The 22,741-nt window shown below is 39.4% G+C and overlaps 1 protein-coding gene across 5 annotated transcripts; it reads right to left on the reverse strand.

The window, feature by feature from the left end:
• Nucleotides 1-225: 225 nt before the first annotated feature.
• On the reverse strand, nt 226-22,433 carry rnf165b (ring finger protein 165b). Of its 5 annotated transcripts, none has more exons than XM_034170591.1 (9): nt 22,221-22,420; nt 18,867-21,348; nt 18,430-18,748; nt 18,189-18,350; nt 15,368-15,497; nt 15,093-15,197; nt 9,305-9,400; nt 8,772-8,875; nt 226-5,094 (listed from the first exon to the last, which is right to left on the reverse strand). In XM_034170591.1, the coding sequence occupies exons 3-9, from the start codon at nt 18,660-18,662 to the stop codon at nt 4,977-4,979; spliced, it is 948 nt and encodes a 315-aa protein (XP_034026482.1). In that variant the 5' UTR covers nt 18,663-18,748; nt 18,867-21,348; nt 22,221-22,420; the 3' UTR covers nt 226-4,976. The 5 variants fall into 5 exon arrangements, with proteins under 5 accessions (XP_034026482.1, XP_034026481.1, XP_034026480.1 ...); XM_034170590.1 differs by having other exon boundaries at nt 18,867-21,407; XM_034170589.1 differs by lacking the exon at nt 18,867-21,348 and having other exon boundaries at nt 18,189-18,317; nt 22,221-22,433.
• Nucleotides 22,434-22,741: the final 308 nt, after the last annotated feature.

Here is a 22,741-nt window from a genome sequence, read left to right on the forward strand (position 1 = left end):
TTTCCTGACTTTTAACTTTTGACCTTGAAAATTGAACCAGTTTTTGCCTATCAGGAAAATAATCCTCTGTAATATATATATGTTAAGCGATATCATAATGGTTCCATGCTGTTCACAAACAAACAGGGCCATAAATATAACCTAATAATGACAGCCATAACTGGATGTTTCTCGACAGAAGGCCATTTGTAAAATGTAAATAAATGCAGCATTATGCAAAGTAGATTTGTTCTCAGCATTTTAGGCGTTTTATTTGAAAAACACATACAAAAAGATCATATACAAGACAATAAATTAAAAAAGAGACAGAACAGTTTGGGTTAAGCTATGCAACTTTTTGCATCATCATTAGTAATAAATACAGTACAAAATCCACCCAGAGTGAATCTAAAGATTTTCACAATATTCACTGATCATGTTATTCTTCATTATGATTTAGCTATTGCTTTCATATTATTGATACATACTTCTACTTTTCTATAAAATACTCAAGATCATAAAACATTGCGCGGTTACAGCAAAACAGCAGTGTGTTGTACAAAGATGGCCACTTCCCTTTTTCACTGGCAGGTTAATAATCAACTTTTTTTTCAGCAGCAAAGAAACATCTGAAATATTCAAGAAGGTACAGCATCATATTAAACACATCTACAGAGCTACTCCCACATACACATAGGAAAACCTGAGAAGGACATGCATTAAAAAGCTTGTGCTTTAAGTTCTACTGTTCATTCCGGTTCATCAGCTTGAGTTAATACTATGGCTACTGTCCAGTTTGCTCTGGAGTAACAGGATACACCGTGGAGGACGAGGGCTAAGGCCAGTGAGAGCACGAAATGAAATGATAGTAAGACCAGCTAGAGTCATTCCAATCCCATAAAAATTTGAGTAATTTGAAGGATTAGTAGAATATTCATAAGAAATGCACATCAAAAATGTAGTTAGCTTATTATACTCAGGTGTGAAACACGCTATCTATATTGTATAACCACAGTACACCAGAAATTTGCTCAATAAGATCAATGGCTCAAGTTAGCATGTTAGATACTTTCCAAACTTCACACAAAGCAATAGCCAGCAATAGATAAGAAGACAACATATTATATGGGTCCTAAAATAAGCACTAAATCCAAATCCAGATATGATGGAATCGCATGAATGTGGTCAAATTAAAAGACAAGAGTGAGTTTCAAATAAATATAGATGATTATGGGGACAACATAATATCATTTTCCAAACGTAGGCTATTTATGGAGTCATAAAAAGACAAAGTTTGTACAGTCAGGTCCATAAGTATTTTACAGGAACAAAATTTTTGCATTTGGAGTTTTGTACACCACCACAATTATTGTTGTTGTGGCAATTCCTCTGTGGTGAGGAAGACTGTCCTTAGTCGATTCCCAGACAGGGACGGTGGACCTGGAGATGACTGAACAGGCCCAGTCTTCACGCATACTGTTTCTGACAGGTGGCTGCTGTGGGACACCACCGCAACACAGTTTAAACAAAACAGTCAAAATTTTGTGCTTGTAATGGAATCTTTCAGGCTTAATCCAAAGGGTTTAACAAAAGTATCATAGTAATAATTTAGAAATTACAGCCATTTGCACAGTACCTTTTTTCAGAGGTCGCAAATAACTGGACAAACTAAATGTAGGATGGACATATGAACTTTTCCAAGTCACTGAATGTGTTATTGACTTTATTTACATAAATCATTGAGAAACACAAACAGTATGACACTGTATGGTTCATCCATTTGAAGTAGGCAGTGCTGAAAAACTGAGCGCGCTTGCAAGAAGACTAGTGAGGGAACCCACCAAGACCCCAATACAACTCTGACACAGTTGTAGGTTTCTGTGGATTGGAGGAACCCTGCATCGTGCATCACCAGTTAATGAGCTTCATGGTGGTGTGTCACAGAGAAGGATCTGTTTTTTGTTTTTTTTTTAAAGAAAATCCTTCTCTGTTCCACTCCACCATGGAACTCAGTAACTGATGGTAGACAAGTTTACAATACAATACAATAACTTCTTCAGAGTTGTCATTGACGTCTTCATGACATCCATCAATCATGCCCTTCTTGTGCAGTCACTCAGTTTTTAAAAACTGCCAATTCTACTTACTGGATTTGCAAAAACAGTACCATCGTGTTTGCATATATATATATATATATATATATATATATAAAAACATTTTTTTTATTTAACCTTTATTTAACCAGGTTAGTCCCACTGAGACCAAGATCTCTTTTATAAGGGAGACCTGGACAATTTTTAGAGTTTCCAATTCACATAACCTGGATGTCTTTTAGATAATTCCCATGTCTACTTTGTCCAATTAATTATAGTCTCCAAAAACAGAAGAACTGTGTGCAAAAATGTCTGTAGTTCCTCAAAGGTTAATGTGACATTATTATTAAACCCCTTGAATTAAATCTGACAGTCTACATACATTACAAGGACATATTGTTTCATTTCAACTCCACTGTGGTGGTGTACAGAGACAAAATCACAAAAACTCTGCCACTGTCCAAACATTTATGGGCCCAAGTGTACGAAGCAGGTAGCGTATTTAGCAAAACAACCAAATGTTGAAAGAAAATTAAAGGATGACATGAACGGAATGTAACCAGATCAACAGCACCATGCTGGCTAGAAAATGTGTTAGGAACAGCCCAAGACATTATTTCAACTATTTTTTTTTCCCTCCTTTGAAAAAGAAAACACAGACGGCATGCAGAAGCATCCCCACCGACCAATGCATAATGAGGTATTCTTTTTTAATATTTTGTGTTATTTTAAATAAATATATTGATTAAATTGCAAAATTATGAGATAGAGACAAATATTCCACCACGATAGCTAGCTAGCTACAGTTAGTAATAAATAATGATTGTTAAATACTTAAGGCATCTTTAATCACAGCATTCTATGTGAACTAGCAAACCTCCATTTTCATCCATCTGTAGTGTTTTGAATGGAGGTTTCATACAAATGGGGAAAGAAAGAAAGAAAAAAAAACGCAGCACAAACAGTCAAGTTACTCTCCAAGAGTACACAAAGAGGCATGAAAGTACATGTAACTGAAGAGAAACACAAAACCCAGACAAGAAGAACCCATACCACTGGAACAAAATCAGGCAACTCCATATTATAGTGCATTTACGAAACACAAGCTACATTATAACGACAATAAATATGTTTTTGCAGCATTGTAGCTTTTTCTTCAATATGGTTAAAATGGACAAGGTCCAGCATATTAGTACCATGTCCACATTGGCATGTAAGCAAAAAGAAAAGTACAAGTAATCAAAATAACAAATGGTAGAAAGAGACAATGAAAATAAAATTACAACTAAATGTTAAGAACAACTGTTTGGTATTATTCAAATGGATGGCTTTTTCCTCCCTTTCACCCTTCTTCAAGTGAATTACACCAACATGGTTCATGCATGATAAAGAGAAAACAGCTTCTATCACTGAACATATCACAATTCGAGCAATACCATACACTACTACCATGAGGGGGGGGAGAGAGACAATCGTACACATTCTAGCACATATCACAGGTAAACTAGTTTGTATTTTCCCTGTAACACTAGACACAGTCTTTTATCAAAGATTGTGAGCAACTCAGACTGAAATGAAAGATTAGCGACGGAGGCAATTTGCTCGACATAGAAATCACATGTGCTTGTTCAATAGGCAATAAGGGTTTGGTAACACAGATGTCAGGTGGCGCTGACTAATGGCAAGACTCTCTGCAATCTGAAGCCTGCAGCAGCTTCTCAGATTAAGGCCCCGATCGAGGCAAGAGAGGAGTTGCGGTTAGACACAGATCTATGAGCAGCTCTTTGAATCCAATGCTACATTGGTTTAAGTTCAGTGTCTAAGGGCAACTTTGGTCTGCTCAGGATGGCAGGGGAAGGGGGGGGGGGGCATTTCAGGGACTATTAGTTGCATTCTTGTCCTTCTCTATGAATGAGTGAGATCGTCAGAGTCATAGTATACTGTTCACATGCACAGACACAATTCCTGTTTCTACTGCTCCACAATAACGACACAGCCCAAGCCTGCCATACAGCATGCACATCTCGGGCCTCTGCTCTAGATTATAGAGGCCCGACTACGACACTACATACATCACTGGAAGCCATGCCTGCAGTTAGCATTTTTAGCATCAACTGTGATGGCATCTACTAACTGGAAATCCAAAACCATGTTAGACAACAAAGAGGGATTTTGGCCTTTTTACACAGCTAGCTTCTTCCTTGTTACCTATGAAGCTTTAACACACCGAATGTTCTCACATTTGTGTCGCATCCACTCTCTTCCGGAGGCGTATATCTCACAAAGATTATAAAGTTCTCGAAGTGAAGGCTTTTGCTTGCTACACAACACTGTTACTCTGTAAATACTTAGTCAGTACTATACTCCATTACACCACAAGCGTTCAGCTACAAGAGATCACACCAAACAACCTCATGCTAATTGTTTGATAATATTCTGTACAGATGTGCTGAGGGCTGGGCAGAGGACAGCTTAAAAGGTTTTTCATAGGCCTTTGATTTTATTTTATTTTTTTCTTCTTTTCAGCAGAAAACAGCGTTAATACACAAAACAAGTTGAATATCCGTTTCAGGTGTTTATATGGAGAAATGTAGACAGGGCATATAATCTGACAGTCATGTGGCACCTCAGCACATCTGTCCACACATTTTCTACCGGTTACATCCAGTCCACTCAACCAACCTTCATTCCAGCCACCTAACTATGCGTCAACCTCATTCCTCGTTGCGTTGTAAGTGAGTGTGCTTTGTTTGCCCCTCTGTCACGTTGTCTCCTTTAGCTGATTCAGAAGGCAGGCTCAGTGAGTGATGCAGACGGGAAGAAGGTGTTTGGCAGAGCTTCCCCAAGGGAGGCATTACAGAGATACAAGACCAGATCCAAAGCGGCACGAGTGGACAGGAGTTATCAACTGTCGGGGGTCAATTGAGTCTCAATGTCCACTCTGCATATAGGGCATTTCCTGCTAGTAGCCAACCACTGATCCACACAGGCCTGATGGAAGAGGTGCATGCAGGGTAATCGCCTAAGGAGACATAAAAGACAGCGTCATAACGACAAAATGAATGCTGAAATAAACCTTATAAAATGTAACAGCTAGTTTGCACAAGGGTGTGAACATACCATTCAACTTGGTTTCACCTTGTTGAATGGTATGTTTCAGCTTTCACCTCATGAAAGTCGTACCATTGAACTCATAAACATTCATTATTTGTATAATCACTGATACATTCAACTCTGTATTTTTATACTGATGTTGCAGAATAAAATCAATCATAAACAATATTTTATTTACGTTTTAACAGTGTCTGCAGGAGGGTGTCGGTGTGCGCATCTATGACCTTTTTAAAAAGGCGGAACTTAGGGCCCTTTCACACATAGCACGAATAAGTAGGAATCAGGGCAAATCACGGCTAAACAGCCCAAATGAGCAAACCCCGAAAACATCAATCCGATGTCGGGTGGGACACACAGTTGGGCAGGCATGAATGATCGCGCTGCGACGGTTTTGTGTACGCTTGTGCATGTGCACAAACACAGTGCAAGTAGCTGGAGCATGTGGAACCACATCGCGCCGCAGCCATGGAGAGAAAAAAAATAAAAACCAGCTGGCACGTGTGGAACCACATCGCGTGCTGATGTGGAGATGAAAAAAAACAAACAAAAAAAAAAAACAGCTGGAGCGTGTGGAACCACATTGCGCTGCTGACATGGATATGAAAAGAATAAAATAAAAACCATCTCGAACGTGTGGAACTACATCGCGCCACTGACGTGGAAATAAAAAAAAAAAAAAAACAGCTGGAGAGTATGGAATCACATCACGCACTGATGACAAAAACACCGCAATGTCCAATATTTAATCCCTCTTATCGAGTGGACAATATAAGTATGATCCCTCTGTGCCTCTGTATATGACCCATGGTCATAGATGTACAGTCATGAAATGACATGAATGAAGCAGTGCGCTTATTATTTTGTCTTATTTTTTTCAGTAGGTATATAAATAATTACTACAATCACTGGACACTGATAGATGAGATATTGGTGTATAATTAGTGAAAATATCTGGGTTTAAATAATAAATAAAAGGGGACCCAATACGGATCCTTGCGGTTGAATAACCCTGGTTAAATAAAAAAATAAATACCACTCGCAGGATTCGAACCTGCAATTTTCAAAAGCTCGAATTAACAGACGGAAACTTTACCACTGTGCAACAGTCGCTGTCTTACAACAGGAGTGTAAAATACCTAAATCAACAAGGAGATAAACGCATTTAAAAGAAAGAGAGAGAGAGAAATCAGACGATGTATAGAAAAGGGCGTTTTCGTCGTCTTTAATTGCGGCGAAAGAACGTATTTTTGGTGATACGTGACTGAAAGTGGTGTATTTGTTGCACTGTTGGCTTGTCATATAGTTCTGTGGCGCGCCATGCACAAGGCACGCGTGTCGGTCTGGGCCCACGCATGTGTCTGGCCCAACATGCGTGTCCTGTCAGACAGACGTGACATTCATATCGCCTACTGCGTTTCCACGTGAACTGACAGTCCGTTTTCACCTGGGACAGTCCTGTCAATGTGCACACTGTGCGCACGCGCTCCAACCTGTCGCAACAGAGATATATGTTTTATGTATTTCCACATGACGACAGCAAGCACTCATACACGCATCATGGCGGACAGTTGTAAGGTCATGTCCGTGAAAACACGGTACATGTTCTAGTACAGCTGTAACATCAACAGCTGCTGTTGTTGGCACCCAGCTACGCCCCCTGTCCGTTCAGCGCACACACCAAAGTGTCACTCTCTGTTTCTGTGTTATGTGATCTTTTTTTTTTTGTTGTTATTTTGGCATGTAATTGTGTATGTAGTTATTATTTCTATACCTGTCCTGGCGGTAGTCTCTGTGTTTTTAATGTGACACGTCGTGTGCACTGAGCCATCATTGCAGTGAGTCTCTGGCCAGCAATCAGCTGATAGGCACCTCACCATGCTGTGTGCGCTCTGCCTGTCTGCTCCCCATCAGTACATACATATCAGAATTTCATGCAAGTGTGTTCCCCGCACACCCCCCGCACGCCACATGTGTTGAGTTAGAGGTGTTAGATGTGGCTCCGATTTTTCACGAATTCCTCTGTCATGCGCTAGTTGGCTTCAATCATGTTATGTGTGAAGGGGCTTTTAGCTTTGACCGCATGCAATGCATGTGCTCACTGACATCCACAAGATGTCTTGTAAATCACTCCAGAGGTGTTATAAGGTTACAAAAACACCATTTTCAGTTTTAGTATACAAATGATGAATGTTTATGAGTTCAATGGTACGAATATTTCATGAGGTGAATGGTTTGTTCCAGCTTTCACTGAATTAAATATGCGTTCCATTGAAAGAATGTAAAAACATTCATTATTTGTTTTCTATAACGGCTAAAACAGATCCTTGTCATTTGATATTTTATTAATTTATAAACAACAGAAAAGGGACTTACATTTTGGTGTTCCACTGTAACGTGTAGTCCAGTGATGCTGTGCACTGACTAAAAAAAGACTTTGTGTAGTTCCTCAGTCCAGCCAAAAATTACATCAGTGTTTCATGTGAACAGGTCTTCATGCATCCAGACGGCTTACAGCAGAGTGGATTTTGTGTGTGTGTCGCATCGTCACTCAGTGAAATCATCATGTCATTGTCCCCCACGTGCGCATACACATGCAACTGGCTCGGTCGACTGTGTATGTCCTCAGTGCAGCGAAAAAAAAAAAATCACGTCAGAAATGAGCCAAACTTTTCTTTCTCCCTACTAATAGCCTCCAGGCAACACAGTGGATTTTTTTTGTGTGCGTGCGCACACACGTGTGGGCGCACGTGCATGTGCGTGCACGAGCATGTGTAGGCACGATCACGTGTGTGCGCAAATGCGCAATCGCGTGTGCGCGCATGCATGTGTGTGCAGAGTGCAATGGTACCAAACGTATGGAACCAAGCTGCACTCTAAATGCAATGAAACACAAATGGGGTGAATTAATCCATGTCATGTGACATACAAAGCACCAATCAAATGACAAGGATCCACTCAGCGGTTATATAAAAATGTTTGTCACTAGATTTTACATAATATGAGAACGAGGTTATATTTGCACAAAAATGAAGCAGAGTTACCAGCTAGCTAGACCAGCCAGTGACATCACCAGGCTAACGTCCGCAAGATGTCGAGGTGTTATCAGGTTACAAAAACAGTGTTTTCAGTTTTAGAAGTGTTTATTTCTCACGAACTTTTACATAATATTTGAGAAGTGTGTCATATTTAGCCAGAAACTAAGTGGTTTTGAAGCGCCAGAGAGAAACAGCCAGTGACATCACGGTGCCGCTCTACTCTGATTGGCTGTCACCCCACCCCCCTCAAAAAAAAAAAAAAAAAAAAAGAAGCAAATTTACATGATTCATAGCATAAAAATAGGAAACAATGTGACTTTTAACTTTCAAAATACCTCTTAAAATAAGTGAAGGTTAGCTGTCTTTGAACTTGTCCAAGGTCTGTGTCCCATGATGTTCCCTGTGAATTTGAAGACCCTGGCAGCAAAGGACTGAACTTATGGTGAGCACAGACAGATGGACGGACGTACGAACGACTGACTGGCACAAAGCCTTTGCAACACCTGATGACCATATTTTGATGGCCTCGGGTAATAAAAGATGAACATACCTGACGTCCTCTCCATCCTCCAGCATTGAAAGACAGATGGTGCACTTCTCATCTGTGTCCAACTCCTCATCATCCAAACACATTTTCAGGTCATGCGGTATTCTCTGAAGGGAAAGTACACACAGACAAACACACCATAATTATTAGTGTGTCATGCACACTGGTATTCAGAGCTGTCGTGTTTATGCCACCGGTGTCATGTTAACTCAGAGAGGGCGAAAGGAGTTGCATATTCATAATTCCAGGAAGAAAATAACATCTCTCACTCAGAATTGTTCTGAGTGTGTTTTTCAGGTGATTACCTTTACACGCAGCTTTCTAAAGTCATCTCACGCACATGTTCACAGACATTGCAGAACTCTCAGTAAGTGCCTCACTCGCTTGCATTATTTTAAAGGTCATGATTTCTGTTCACACTTCAGTTTTTGATCTTTGATCCTCACCCTTTCATTGCCCTCTTCAACAGTACTTATATCATTTCACATCATGTGTAGCAGGCAGTGTGTACACATCATGATGTAACTGTATTTTACCTTTTTGTACTTGTGGGGGAAAGTGAATCTCTCTATGGTGGTCTGGACGGCACCTCGGTTTACACTGCCCAACCTGTCCTCCAACTGCAGAAGCTCCTAAAAACGCAACAGCACACAGACACGTCTTTCAATTCTTTGCACTGTGTAAAATTCAACTTGAGATCAAATAAAAGTGTGTCTGAAATATGGCTATGTTTAAAAATAATGTGTTTAGATTCATTAATGAGTGAAAATGAAAAATGAACTGTATTTCTACAGCACTGTTTTCCAAAGTACTTTACAGTGATGCCACATTCACATAGCATGCTGCCGTGCAAGGTGCTCAACTGCACACCAGTTTAGGGATTATGGACTTTGCCCAAGGGACCGTCGTGATTTTTCCATCTGATGGGGAATCAAACCCAGGATCCTTTGGTCCCAAGCCTACCTATCTACCCTCTAGACCAGGTCTCTCCAACCCTGCTCCTGGAGGGCACCTGCCCAGCATGTTTTATAACTTTCTCTACTCCATCCACAGCTAATTATCTCAGTCAGGTGTGCTCAGGCAGTCAAGAGCTGAGAGACACCTATGTTAATTGACCAGGTGTGACTAGAGCATGTAGACATGGAAAATATGCAGGACGGGTGCACTCCAGGAGCAGGGTTGGAGAGGTCTGACCTAGACCATCACCAAAAAAAGTGTTAACAAAATTCACACTCCGTGATGCGGTTTAACCTTCTTTCCATGCACAGTAGCTTTGTAAACAAGATGAAGAACATGATGCTGCTTGGATCTATGAACTTTACATTTAAAAGCTGGCCAGATGGACGTGTTAATAGGAAGACCTTTCTATTCAATATCTGCAGAAAACATTTTTCATACCACCAGTACTACCAGCTTTTCAAACCTAAAATATCACCTCATCTCAAAGCTAAGCGCTACCACAGCACCTCTCTGATGCTAACAGTCTCATGAAGTCACAATCTGGATCAGGCTCCCAGACAGTCGCCCTTGATTCCACTAGGTGTGATTTTATGAAGTTGCATGTGCACTGTAGTTTTAATCCATTATGCATACAGCTTTAGATCCCACCAGCAATTTTTTGGGGTATGGACTATTTGTTTACTTTTTGAATTGGAAATTTTATCAATCTACCATGGGTGAGTAGTCTACACAATTACAGTTTGTTTTTGTGTGTTTAATGCAGCTGTCACATCTTGACAATTAGCCAGCATATGCCGACAGCCCTGTTTCCACTGAGTGGTTTGAGTCGGTACTGCACAGTGTGGTGCGGGTCAGAAACAGAGTAATTTAACATTATTTTATTTTATTATTTTTATTTTTTATCTTGGTGGACCATTTTCATTGTGTACAGAATGCTGATGAGTCGACTGGCTGTGGTAAACACTGCCGTGAATGAATGGAGTGCTGTGACTCTTTAAACTTTTAAAGCGCAGTCACTGTCATCTGATCAGGTCATCACAGACCTGAATAATGAAACGCTGTAATGATTTAAACTTTTAAAGCACCAGTAAACCGCGATCAGGTGTGATAAGACCTGATTAAAGTGATATGGTGATCTGTTGGTGTGATCACTGACGGCTCATACCGTCAGCGATGGCGCTTTAAAAGTTTAAAGAGTAACAGCCCTTCATTCAGGTGTGATCACACCTGATCAATAAGGTCGTCTGATGATCACACTGACGGTGCTTTAAAAGTTTAAATCATCGCAACACTTCTGTGTCTTCAAAGTGCGACAATGGCATTCTCTGAGAAACGCAGCTGGAGCAGAAAAAAGACTGAGGGACTTGTTTTAAAATGCTACGTTTCCAGCCACGATATCATTTTTGAAAATCAGGAGCTTTATGTGGATACGAGTCTGGCAGTCTGTGATGGTGAATCGGACTGAAATGAACAGGTCAGACTTTATATTTTTTCCTTGTGTGAATTAAACAGTCTGTCCGCATGAGGACTTCAGGTTTCAGCCAATCAATGGCCAGCATGAATGGACGTATTTAGACTTATGAGTAAATTACAACAAAACGTGTGCCAACAATTGCATAAATTACCTACAACTTATGTCCCACAGGTGCTGGACATATGAGTCACACTCTGGCATGTGTTGAAAATTTTCAGCACGCCCAAACTTTTTCGAGGAGATCAGCCTATTAGGACATATATCAGCAAGTTTCAGCGTGCTCTTAACTAATAAAAAAAAAACTTACCCTTAACTTATTAGACTTATGCCAGCATTTTTAATACGGTTGGCATACGCTGGCTAAATTGTCAAGGTGTGACAGGCCTTAAATTGTGTTTAATATTGCTATTGTTGTTATCAATAATGTGAACTACAACATGTACCAGTTTTCATCGTTTATAATAGAAACCATCGGCGGAATCAGCCAGAGGAGAAAATAAAATACAGGCGAGTGCGGACAGAGGAAAACATGAACACACTAAAGAAGGATTTACAGGAGCAAAACTGGGAAAAGGTATACAGTGAAAGTGATGTTGATAGTGCATATGAAACTTTTTTACAAATATTTACATCATATGATAAAAATTGTCCAATTAAACAAGACTACAGAAAACAAAAAATCCAAGCTCGACCATGGATGACGAAAGGGTTACGAAATGCATGTAATAAGAAAAATACACTGTATAGAGAATTCATAAAACTAAAGACTAAAGAGGCAGAAAATAGATATAAGAAATACAAAAATAGATTAACTAATATTATACGGGTATGTAGGAAGGAATATTATAGTAACATATATAATAACAAAAACAATATTAAAGGAATATGGGATATATTAAATAGCATTATCAAAAATGGTAATAAAAAACAGAGTTACCCTCAGTATTTCATTGATAATAATGTCAAGAAGGAAAATAAGGATGAGGTAGTCAACGGTTTTAATAATTTTTTTGTAAATATTGGACCAAGCTTGGCAGAAAAAATTCCCGATTCCCAACCTGAGGATTGGGATAATAATCTCATAGAAAGAAATCCCTGTTCAATGTTCCTCACAGCAGTGGATGGAAATGAAATTATAGACATTGTGAATATTGTAAATATAAAACATCTACCGATTTAAATGAAATTGATATGGTGGTGGTAAAACAGGTCATTGAATGGATTGTAGAACCATTAACATACATCTGTAACTTATCATTTCAAACCGGTAAATTTCCCAATCAAATGAAAATAGCTAAGGTTGTGCCGCTGTATAAGACAGGGGACAGACACCACTTCACAAATTATAGACCTGTTTCTTTGCTTCCACAATTTTCCAAATTATTAGAAAAGTTATTCAATAATAGATTAGACAAATTCATAAATAAACATAATTACTTACTGATAGTCAATATGGATTCAGAGCACATAGTTCAACATCACTTGCATTAATAGAATCAGTTGAGGAGATTACAAACGCATAGACCACAAATTACATTCAGTTGGAATATTTATAGACCTTATTACATTCAGTTGGAATATTTATAGACCTTAAAAAGGCTTTTGATACAATCAATCATGACATATTAATCAATAAACTTGAACAGTATGGGATTAGGGGGTTGGTGTTGCACTGGGTGAGAAGCTACTTAAGTAACAGAAAACAGTTTGTGAAGTTGGGGGAATATACATCATCATGCTTGGACAATGCTTGTGGCGTCCCACAGGGGTCAGTATTGGGTCCAAAACTGTTTCTAATTTATATAAATGATATTGTCAATGTTTCCAAAATATTAAAATTAGTATTATTTGCAGATGACACAAGCATTTTTGTTCAGGGGGGATTTGCAGAGTTACTGAGGAGGATCAGTATAGAATGGGAAAATTTAAAATATGGTTTGACAGAACAAATTATCATTAAACTTAAGTAAATAAAATACATGTTATTTGGCTATTGTAATACAGACATACAGGTTCAGTTACAAGTCGAGGGGGTAGATATTGAAAGGGTACATGAAAATAAGTTTCTGGGGGTGATAATAGATGATAAGATAAACTGGAAGACTCATATAAAACATATACAAAGTAAACTGTCAAGAAGCATTTCAGTTCTAAACAAAGCGAAACATATTCTGGACCACAACTCACTCCGCATTCTTTACTGCTCACTGGTTTTACCATATTTACAGTACTGTGCAGAGGTATGGGGTAATACTTATAAAGGTACAACACAATCACTATCAGTAATGCAGAAAAGAGCTATAAGAATTATTCATAATACTGGCTATAGAGATCATACAAATCCACTATTTTTACAATCCAATTCTTAAAATTCACAGACTTGGTTCATTTTCAAACAGTACAAATTGTGTATAAAGCAATAAACAATTACTTCCAGCAAATATTAAAAATATGTTTTTTAACAGATCAGGGGATTACAGTCTGAGGGGGAAATTTAATTTAAAGCATCAGTGGGCACGATCAACATTAAAAGGTTTCTGTATTTCTGTCTGTGGGGTGAGGATGTGGAACAGATTGAGAGTGGGGCTCAAGCAATGTCCAAGCATGACCAGTTCAACAGCGGTACAAAAATATGTTTTTTTTCTAGGTATAGGGAGGAGGAAGGGTAATGAGGGTTAGGGGTGTTTTTGTTTTTGCTTCGGCTTGTAAATATATAGTATTTTGTATGTAAGTAGGTATGTGTAGGTGTATATTTATGTTTGTGTATATATATGTGTATATATGTGTATGTATATGTGTATGTATGTTGATGTGTGTATGTATATATATATGTGTATGTGTATATATATGTATATATATATATATTGATATCGGTTTAGGTGTGTAGGAATCTATGTGTATATGTGGCAAAGGGTATTACTGGTTGTGGGGAAGAAGGGGTAGGGATAAATAAGCTGATGCTTCACCCTACCCCTTTTCGGACATGTTGGGTACACAGTAGGAACTTTTTTGTTGTTGTCTTTACTGATCTATCTTGTAATTGGTGTTGTATCAAATGTTCGAAATAAACAGTTTTCATTCATTCATTCATTCATTCTACTTTGAAAATTCACAGTGCTAGCCATTCCCAAATTTTGGAATGCTGGGGCATACTTTGAAATCTCAAAATCTTCAGGGGCCCAACCCAATCCTTAATCACAATTTTGATTGACACATAAGATTAAGATGAAGCATTTCCATATGTGGGTGTATGTATGTTAAACTAGGTTACATACGTCAAAGATAACACATTATTTAAATCCCATGGCTTTGTTTTATTGTTCTGATTACACTGATATATTTTAGGTCATTTTAAATTTTATTGCAAAACTGTACCATCACAGCCCACCAGGGGGCTGCATCCCACACTTTGGGAATCATGGCACTATGCTATTGCCTGTTGGCTTGCAGTCTGGGTCCATCAGCTCTGTGCAGTTGGACTTGCCCAAGTCTGCCTGTTTTACATCATAACTTTATATACCGGTATGCGAATCATTTAGAAGATTAATCACAAAGGATGTAATTAATTTGTGTAATTGCCTGTCAGCACTAATTTAAAGCTAAGGATCTTTGAATGCAAACGAAATAGGCGTGTAGAATATTGAGCACTAAAATAATGAAAGTGAGGGAAGCCAGCCTCCTAGAAAACAACAGTATCTTCTTCAAATGAAAATAAATGCCAAAAGCATAAAAGCAGATGGCCCATGTGAGGCATCTGGAAGACAGAGTAATTGGAAATTAGAAAATCAGTTACACAGTCACACCTGTCAAGAGCACTGGTCACAGAGAAACAATGATAAATTGGTGTACAGTGGTGCAGAGGGAGAGCAAGCAGCAGGAGCTGCACAAACCTCGTAGCTCTCTCGAACAGCCGTCGCATGGCGGGAGGGGTTGAGACTCTGCAGAGCCAGCAAGTGCAGCTGGGGATATGGGTAATTTCTGATCTCATGAACAACCTGGGAGATGACAGATAAAAGAAGCTGGAGTCAGCTCTGCAGCACAAATCAGAAAAACAGCTCACAAGTTCTCCCCTGTTGCTCAGCAGCGAGATTAATTCTAAAGCCCAGAGGACAACTACAGGAAGCTTACAGAGCTCCAAGTATTGTGCTGAGGCAGGACAGCTCACCACTTGAGTCGAGGCATTGTTTCTGGGGAAGTGGTGCATCCTAGGAGAGGTCAGGTAGTGCTGATAGTGCTGCGGCAGTGGGTGGATGTGGTACTGGTGGGGTGGCAGGCCAGCATCTATACTCAGATCCCTGAAGGGAAACCACAAATACAAACATACAGCTCCACTATAGTACAGAATCATATCCAGATGGTGATACAGTCAGGTCCATCGGTATGACCTCAAATCAGAAAAGTTGGGACAATACTGAAAATGCAAATTTAAAAAAAGCAGTAATCCTTTCATTTACTTTGATTTCCGTTTTAATTTATTTATGGATTCAAGGCCTGCAACAATTCCAAAAAAACAAAACAAAAATAAAAAATAACAAATTTGGGAGAGAAAATTTATTCTAAATATAAGGGTTAACTCCTCACTTTTAGAGCCAGTGTTCTTGAGACAAGTCAGGCAATGATACATGAGCATATCTAAGTCACTGACCCTGGGTTGGACTAGTCTTGTCCTGTGTGGCAAATGTGTATCAAACTGACACTTCTCAGAAACTGAACCCTTTGAATAAAAGCTTAGCGTCAACACTACGCGCACATCCTGACAGTTTCGTCTGAATTCCACGGTAGTGGTGTACAGAGGCAAAATTACAAAAAATAGGTTATTTGATAAATATTGGTACGTATGGACCTGACTGTATCTGAATTGAAGATGCAGGATTAGTCCTCAACCTGTGTTGGACGTGAGCTCATTTTGATTTGTCCACTTATCACGTCTTGTTTTAAACAAGATATGTAATAAGATATTCATTTGATGCCACCATCAGATGTTTTCTTCACTTTGACCACCAGTATGTCCCTTCATCAGAAGAAACTAAACAGATGGTTGAACTTCTCTTTTAAAGGTTAAACTGTTTATTGTACATTGTTCTGGCAGGACGTCTGCCATGTTTAATGTCAGTTTTGGTGTTAAATTCAAGATAATGTGATCCAGGCTCTTTTTCCATCTTTGTCTCTTTAACGGACTCCATCTGGTCTGAGAATGTATCTGGGATGAATTAAGGCGGTCTGATATCGAGAAACGGGCACTTTTTAAATGAACAAAAGTGAAAAACATGCAGCTTCTTCTACAAATTAAAACATCAGTTCAAATATAATTTTTAATTGATTAATTAACATGATTTATATTGGTATTAAATCTGCCAGATTTTCCATCAAACTGCACAGCAAAAAACAAACAAACAAACAACAACAACAAAACTAGTGATACACTCTCAGAGTCAAATAGCTCAGAAAAGGTTTGAAGTGTTGTTTTAAGTGTTACCTTACAGTGACGGTGGTTTCTCTGAGCTGCCCGTGTCAGTGTTGATTCAACTCTCTGCATGAGCAGTTTAACTCTCTGAAAGTGTCACTTTAACCCCTGCCATATGTTGAGTAACAAGTGATTAAAACAAGTTAGTTCTCAGTGGTAGTGTTTTGACAGAACCAGAAGGTTGTGGGTTCATCCAACATGTAGTTTTCCCTACAGAAGCAAAAACAATAAGTGATCCTATGTGGGTCCATCGGGCTGGTGTTTATCCCCGGATACCATAGAGTGAAGCAGATGAGAGACACCAGCCCATCGCAGGTTACTTCACCAGCAAGACTGCCACCCTTTTACAGCTGGGTGGACTGGGACAAAGCGGATACTATGACAAGGACTCAGACTCCAGTCTACATACTGGATCTCCAACTCCCTTCCCACAGAATATCCTGCTCCATAGCTGTTTTCTTGTATGAGGCTTACACACAACTAAAAGGATCATATCTAGAAGTTTTGGCAAACTACAACTGAAATGTCACATCTTTTTAAGAGAATCCTTCTCTGTGCCACTTCACCATGAAGCTCTGTAACTGATGATGCAACAGAAAAAAAGTTGAACTATGCGCAGTTTCTTCTCTCACTACCACAGACATTTATAACACCTTCCAGGTCATCTGGGTATCTTGGTGGCTTCGTTCACTAGTGTCCTTCTTGCACATTCCCTCACTTTTTGAGAATTTTCTATTCCAGACAAATTTACCACACTGTTTGTATTTCTTTGACTGTCTGTAAAAATGACTATTTGTATTAACAATAATTCTCATAGTTTGTGCAATTCAGTCTTTTGTCATTCCCCATGATGCAACACAACAGTGCATGCATGCAAAATGGCTGGAAGAGTTCTGGTTTGGTCCTCTTTCTCTTGATTTTCTAAAAAAAAAAAAAAAATGCACTGAATTAAAGTTACTGACACTTGCAATTGCCGATCTTCAGATAGCCACGTACCTGAAATATTTAAATATTACAAAAATCCACAGAGCTAAACACACATTGGAATTCTTCCAGCTATTTTGTGCACATGGACCGCTGCGTTGATACATTGCATTATGGGTAATTACAAGGCACAGAATTTCTCATGGATACTGAAATTAATTGGTGGGACCGTACACTAAAAGGTTTAAAATGTGTTTATTAAATTCCTTGAATTAAGAGTTGGTGGAGGGGTATTACAAACAACCCAACAAGCTGCAGTCTAAAAATGTGATAAAATATGGGAAATGTCTAGCATAAACAAGGCTGGATTGATGAATACTGCTGCATGCAAAATTAAAGTGTTTAAAAATAAAAAAAATGTGTTATTAAAAATGATACCTCAAGAACCAGTATTTAGCTTCCCAGATTGCCTTAAAATGCAGGGAAAAAACTACAGATTTTTTACATTTTCAGGGGCGGCAGTATCAGTCACAACCCCCACCCTCTTCACCTCAAACTAGATCCACCCCTGAAACTCTTGGACATGGACTGTACATACCAGTCTGTGCCCTCAGCCAGGTACCGGGGCGGCTGCACCACAGGCTGAGGAGGGACGTGCAGAGGGGGAGCAAACTCGTACCCGGGCCGCAATCTGTGGGGCTGGTGAGGAACTCTCTCTGGAGTGCGTCTACTGGTGGAGAAGTAAATTAAATGGAAACCACTGCGTTTAAGAGGCAGTGTAGACAGCAAATTGTTTTTCAGTGTGAACCTAATTTTCTTGAGGCTGGATGTGCTGTTACCTGGAGGGCGGCAGGATGTGCCGGTGCTGGACCTCTAGGATCTGCTGCTGGAGGAGGTATTGCTGGTGTAATGCCTGAGGTAAGAAGGGAGGGGCAGGGATGTCCTGGAATTGGGGGGTAGGCAGGGGGTTGAGAGGTGGGTGGAGCGGGTGGCCATGCTGGTGGCCAGGAGGGGCCAAGTGGGGGCTAATGCCTGACTGTGGTTGTCCTGGATGGGTCATGGGAAAGTCCATAGGCAGGGAGGCCTGAGGGCCTAACTGGAAGTGCCGGCAAGAGGTAGCATGGCTGTGCTGCTGCTGTTGCCGGTTGAAATGGGATCCTGTGGAGAATAAGAGCTTGTCAGGCACCTGAGGAGAGATGATGTGGAATTAATAGTGGGTGAAATATGGTGTCACAGTATATGTGACAAAGCATGTTAATGAAGCCCTACTTCTTACCTATGGTGAAAAATACTTCTGTGGGGTGGAAAAATGATGGTTACCACAGGCACCATGAAAATAGCATTTTTGTTCCAGAGCATGTTAATTTAATTTCAATTCTGACTCTGGTTTGACTTCTGGTCTTCTGAGTCAGACAGAACTGGTTCAGATGAAATCAGTAACTGCCAGTGACCTCAAATAAAGCTTGGTTCTTGTAAATTCTGCAGCTGACAGGCCACTACACTCAAGGAAAAAAAAAAACTATAATAAAAACAATTAATTGTATAGTCTGAGACCTTTCAGAATGCTTTAATGACATTTAGAATGATATTAGTGTATTTGTTGCTTACACATATGTGGTTTTATTTGACCCTCCTCTATATAGCGAGGAGTTAAAGAGGAAATCGCTTGAATGTATTTCATATCTCCATGCTTTTAAAACTCTCCCTGACCACAGCTATTTGGTAACAGCAGTGTACAGTGCTGCTGAGCCACACCAGCAACAAAAAGGCTTACTTGTTCTGTGTGGCAATGTGGCTTTAATACTGTGCTTACACTTGGAAAGACTTGTTTGACGGAGCAAGGACTCTGGAAATAAAATCAATTTCTGCTGATTTTATGGAAACTGGCCAAACTAAGCCATATTAGGTTCACAAGAAAGCAAAATTTCTCCTTTATTTCTATCAGGCAGAAACAAAAGCAGTGATTACAGAAGCTTGCCAGGTTAGAAACTGAACTTGTGCAGTCCAATTTGAAATATAGCACACTTTGTGTTTAATCTCCTTTGGCTTTGTAAAGGCAGGCTGAATTCTGAAGTCAGCAGTGAGAATACTTGAAAATCATGAAGAATTAGGCAAAGTCTACATTGCATTAACTAAGAGTACGCTTGAAAAATGCAGTACAGTCTTAAGACCCACAAACATACACTTTGTTCTGTTTAAGGGACTTTCCAAAAGTGTTTTTCACTTCCACAAACTGTCAGTGCCGCTGCGCAGACAAGCGGTGACTGTGCCGCCATGGGTCAAAGGCTCACGTCTACAGACTGCAAGTAGCACATTGAGTTTTCAAGCGTCTCTGTGAAAAAAATCAAAATGAATGACAGCAGATAGACTCATTCAGGCCCTGTGATGGAAGAAGCGTGGAAATCGTCTATCTTTGTCAGAACGGGAGAGGAGGCGGGGGGGGGCGCAGGTTCAGGTAGGGGACGAGGGAGAGGGAGGACAATAAATGGAAATCAGCAAGAAGCACACTGAAGGTTAGGAAAAACACTATATTCTTTATTGAAAAAATATTAGTATATGTGGAATTTGTGTTTTCTTTTTTGCTTGTTTGTAATAATACTATAAATACATGCAACAAAAATAAACAACATAGACTGAAGGCAAGGCCCACCATGCTCCATATAGGGTTAAAAAGAACAAAAGCAGCATCCAATGAGCAGACGTGTTTTGCTACAGCACATGATTTCAGTACAGCAGGGTACATCTTTACTACAGAAAGATTACATTGGATTTTCACTAGTCAATGTAAAAAAACAAAAAACAAAAAAAATGACTCAAATGTGACCATGCATTGAAAGTACTATTACCAGAACAAAAGGCAAAGAGAGACCACAACCAAACAATAATGTTATTACTAATAGAGGATCTCTTTAGCAGTGCAGGAAAATAGGCATCCCTGTGAAATGGATAGCATTTTGGCCTTCTGTTAGTGGGGAAACTGGGAAGTGATGAATCACCAGTCAGCGTGTTTTACGTGTTTACCATTTCATTTGCCTTTAAAGGCCAAACAGCCCCGACAATTCAGTGTGTTTCAAAGCTTGAAATTTGCAAAGGGAACAAAAGGATTACACACACACAAAAAAAATGGAGACAGTTATGGCAGGTTGTTGTGTGCAGGTGCAGTGTACGTTCAGTTGCTTCAAGCAATTACACCACAGCATATGCTGACAAGCTTGAGTTCAAGCTTAACAATAAGAATAAAAAATTGGCATGCATATGGTCCCAAATGGTATGCTGTATTTAATGACTATTTGTTAATCAAGTACATTGCACCTTGTGTGAAGAGAAGGAAGGTGAGCCAAATTCTGGTGTTCAACAAATGCAGTACAGTATTTGAGATCATGCAAAATGTATCCACTTTACAGGAATTTACAGCATGTTGTCTATCAAGACTGGATGGGAGGTACACAATGACAATCAAGTGACTTCTAAAAAAAAAAAAAAAAGGCGCTAAAATGTTTACTCGGTGCTACAGCAATTTGACAGAAAAAGTAAAAAAAAAAAAAAAGTGCTCTTTTATAAGTGTTAGCTATGGTTTAGTCTGCTTTACAAAGAAAAAAAAAAAATCTATGACTGAATACATCTTGGGAGGGGGTGCTCTTTAATACCAATGTCGTCTTCTGATGGAAAGAGGAAATGAAGAAGGGATTCACAATACAGCTAAATGCAGAGAACAGGCAGAGGCCACGCCACACCACACAGCAGCAGATGATCATTAGCTACACAATGGGGGACGACAAAGATCTGATAAATGCAGAATGTAGAGCCAGCCTCCATACTATGAAACAGGGAAATAAGAACAGAAATAAAAGCACAATGAAATCACTGATGCCACTGTTGTGAAATTAATGTTACACTGTAGCTTTATCATTGTTTTCACTGTGATCGCACCCTGGACTGTTGGGATTTTGTTTTTAATGCAGAAGAGTTGTCAATCAGGAAACGATAAATTGGCGATCGCAAACCAACAACCGCCTGGTCATGTATCAAAGCCCAGTTGTCATTGGTGATAATTACTCAAATAATGGTGCTGGTTAAACGGAGAGCTGCGCTAGCAGAAGCAGATGATCTTCAAATGACATCATCCAGGCACAGCTAAACTGACTGGCTACACAGGCTACGTCTACTTTGCGGTATTTTAACACAACAGAACACACGGGAGGGGTGGAGGAGGAACAATACATCGTATTACGATTTTATGAACCGTAGACTCTACTTAAAATCGTACACCACGACCCCGTGTGCGTGAATGTATTTTTCCACATCAGCGCCACACACGAAAAATCCTTTGTGGTAGTGTTTCTGTTCCATTACATAGCCTGAGCCAGCTAGTTTAGCCACAGCGGCGATACTTTATCTTAAACGATGCGTTATTACACGAGAAACCCCTGTGTTATTCAGCGGTTTAGCCAATAACAAACACAGGCGAAAATAGTCTGACGTTTCTCGAGCAAAACTGTCACTTTTTTTTTTTAAAGAAGCTAGCTAAGCGTGCTAACACAGCGGCTAAACTGGAGCTAGCTAGCCAACAGCTGCAGTGAATATTAAAATAAACAGGGCACATGCTTCGGATCGATGATTAATACTGTACCTCTGTTTCTTACTGAGCCGAACACAGGAAGAACCAGATATCCCACATGCACTAACACCATCCTGGGATCCGTGCCTTATGATTGCGCTGGGTTACTTGGAGAGAGGGAGAGAGAGAAACAGCCCATGCGGATCTACATTCAGGCGGCTGGTTGTTGCTGGCAGCACCGCAGGCGAAGCTGTCGCTGTATGTCTGACTACACCACACCGTGTCATTTCATGTCCTGTGCACTAGGCGGCGATGTTGCTGCACATATATATATATATATATATATATATATATATATATATATATATATATATATATATATATATATATATATATATATATATATATATATATATATATATATATATATATATATATATATATATATATATATATATATATATACAAAATTTTAACCTGATAAAAACATAAATATTTTTTACAATGAAAATTATTCCCTATAAGAACAAGTAACTTGCCCATAAGGACAAAGGACACAACTGTAAGCCGACTTTTGGCTGTCAGTTCATCTT

The sequence above is a fragment of the Thalassophryne amazonica genome, chromosome 5, assembly GCF_902500255.1.
Source record: "Thalassophryne amazonica chromosome 5, fThaAma1.1, whole genome shotgun sequence".
NCBI lineage: Eukaryota > Metazoa > Chordata > Actinopteri > Batrachoidiformes > Batrachoididae > Thalassophryne > Thalassophryne amazonica.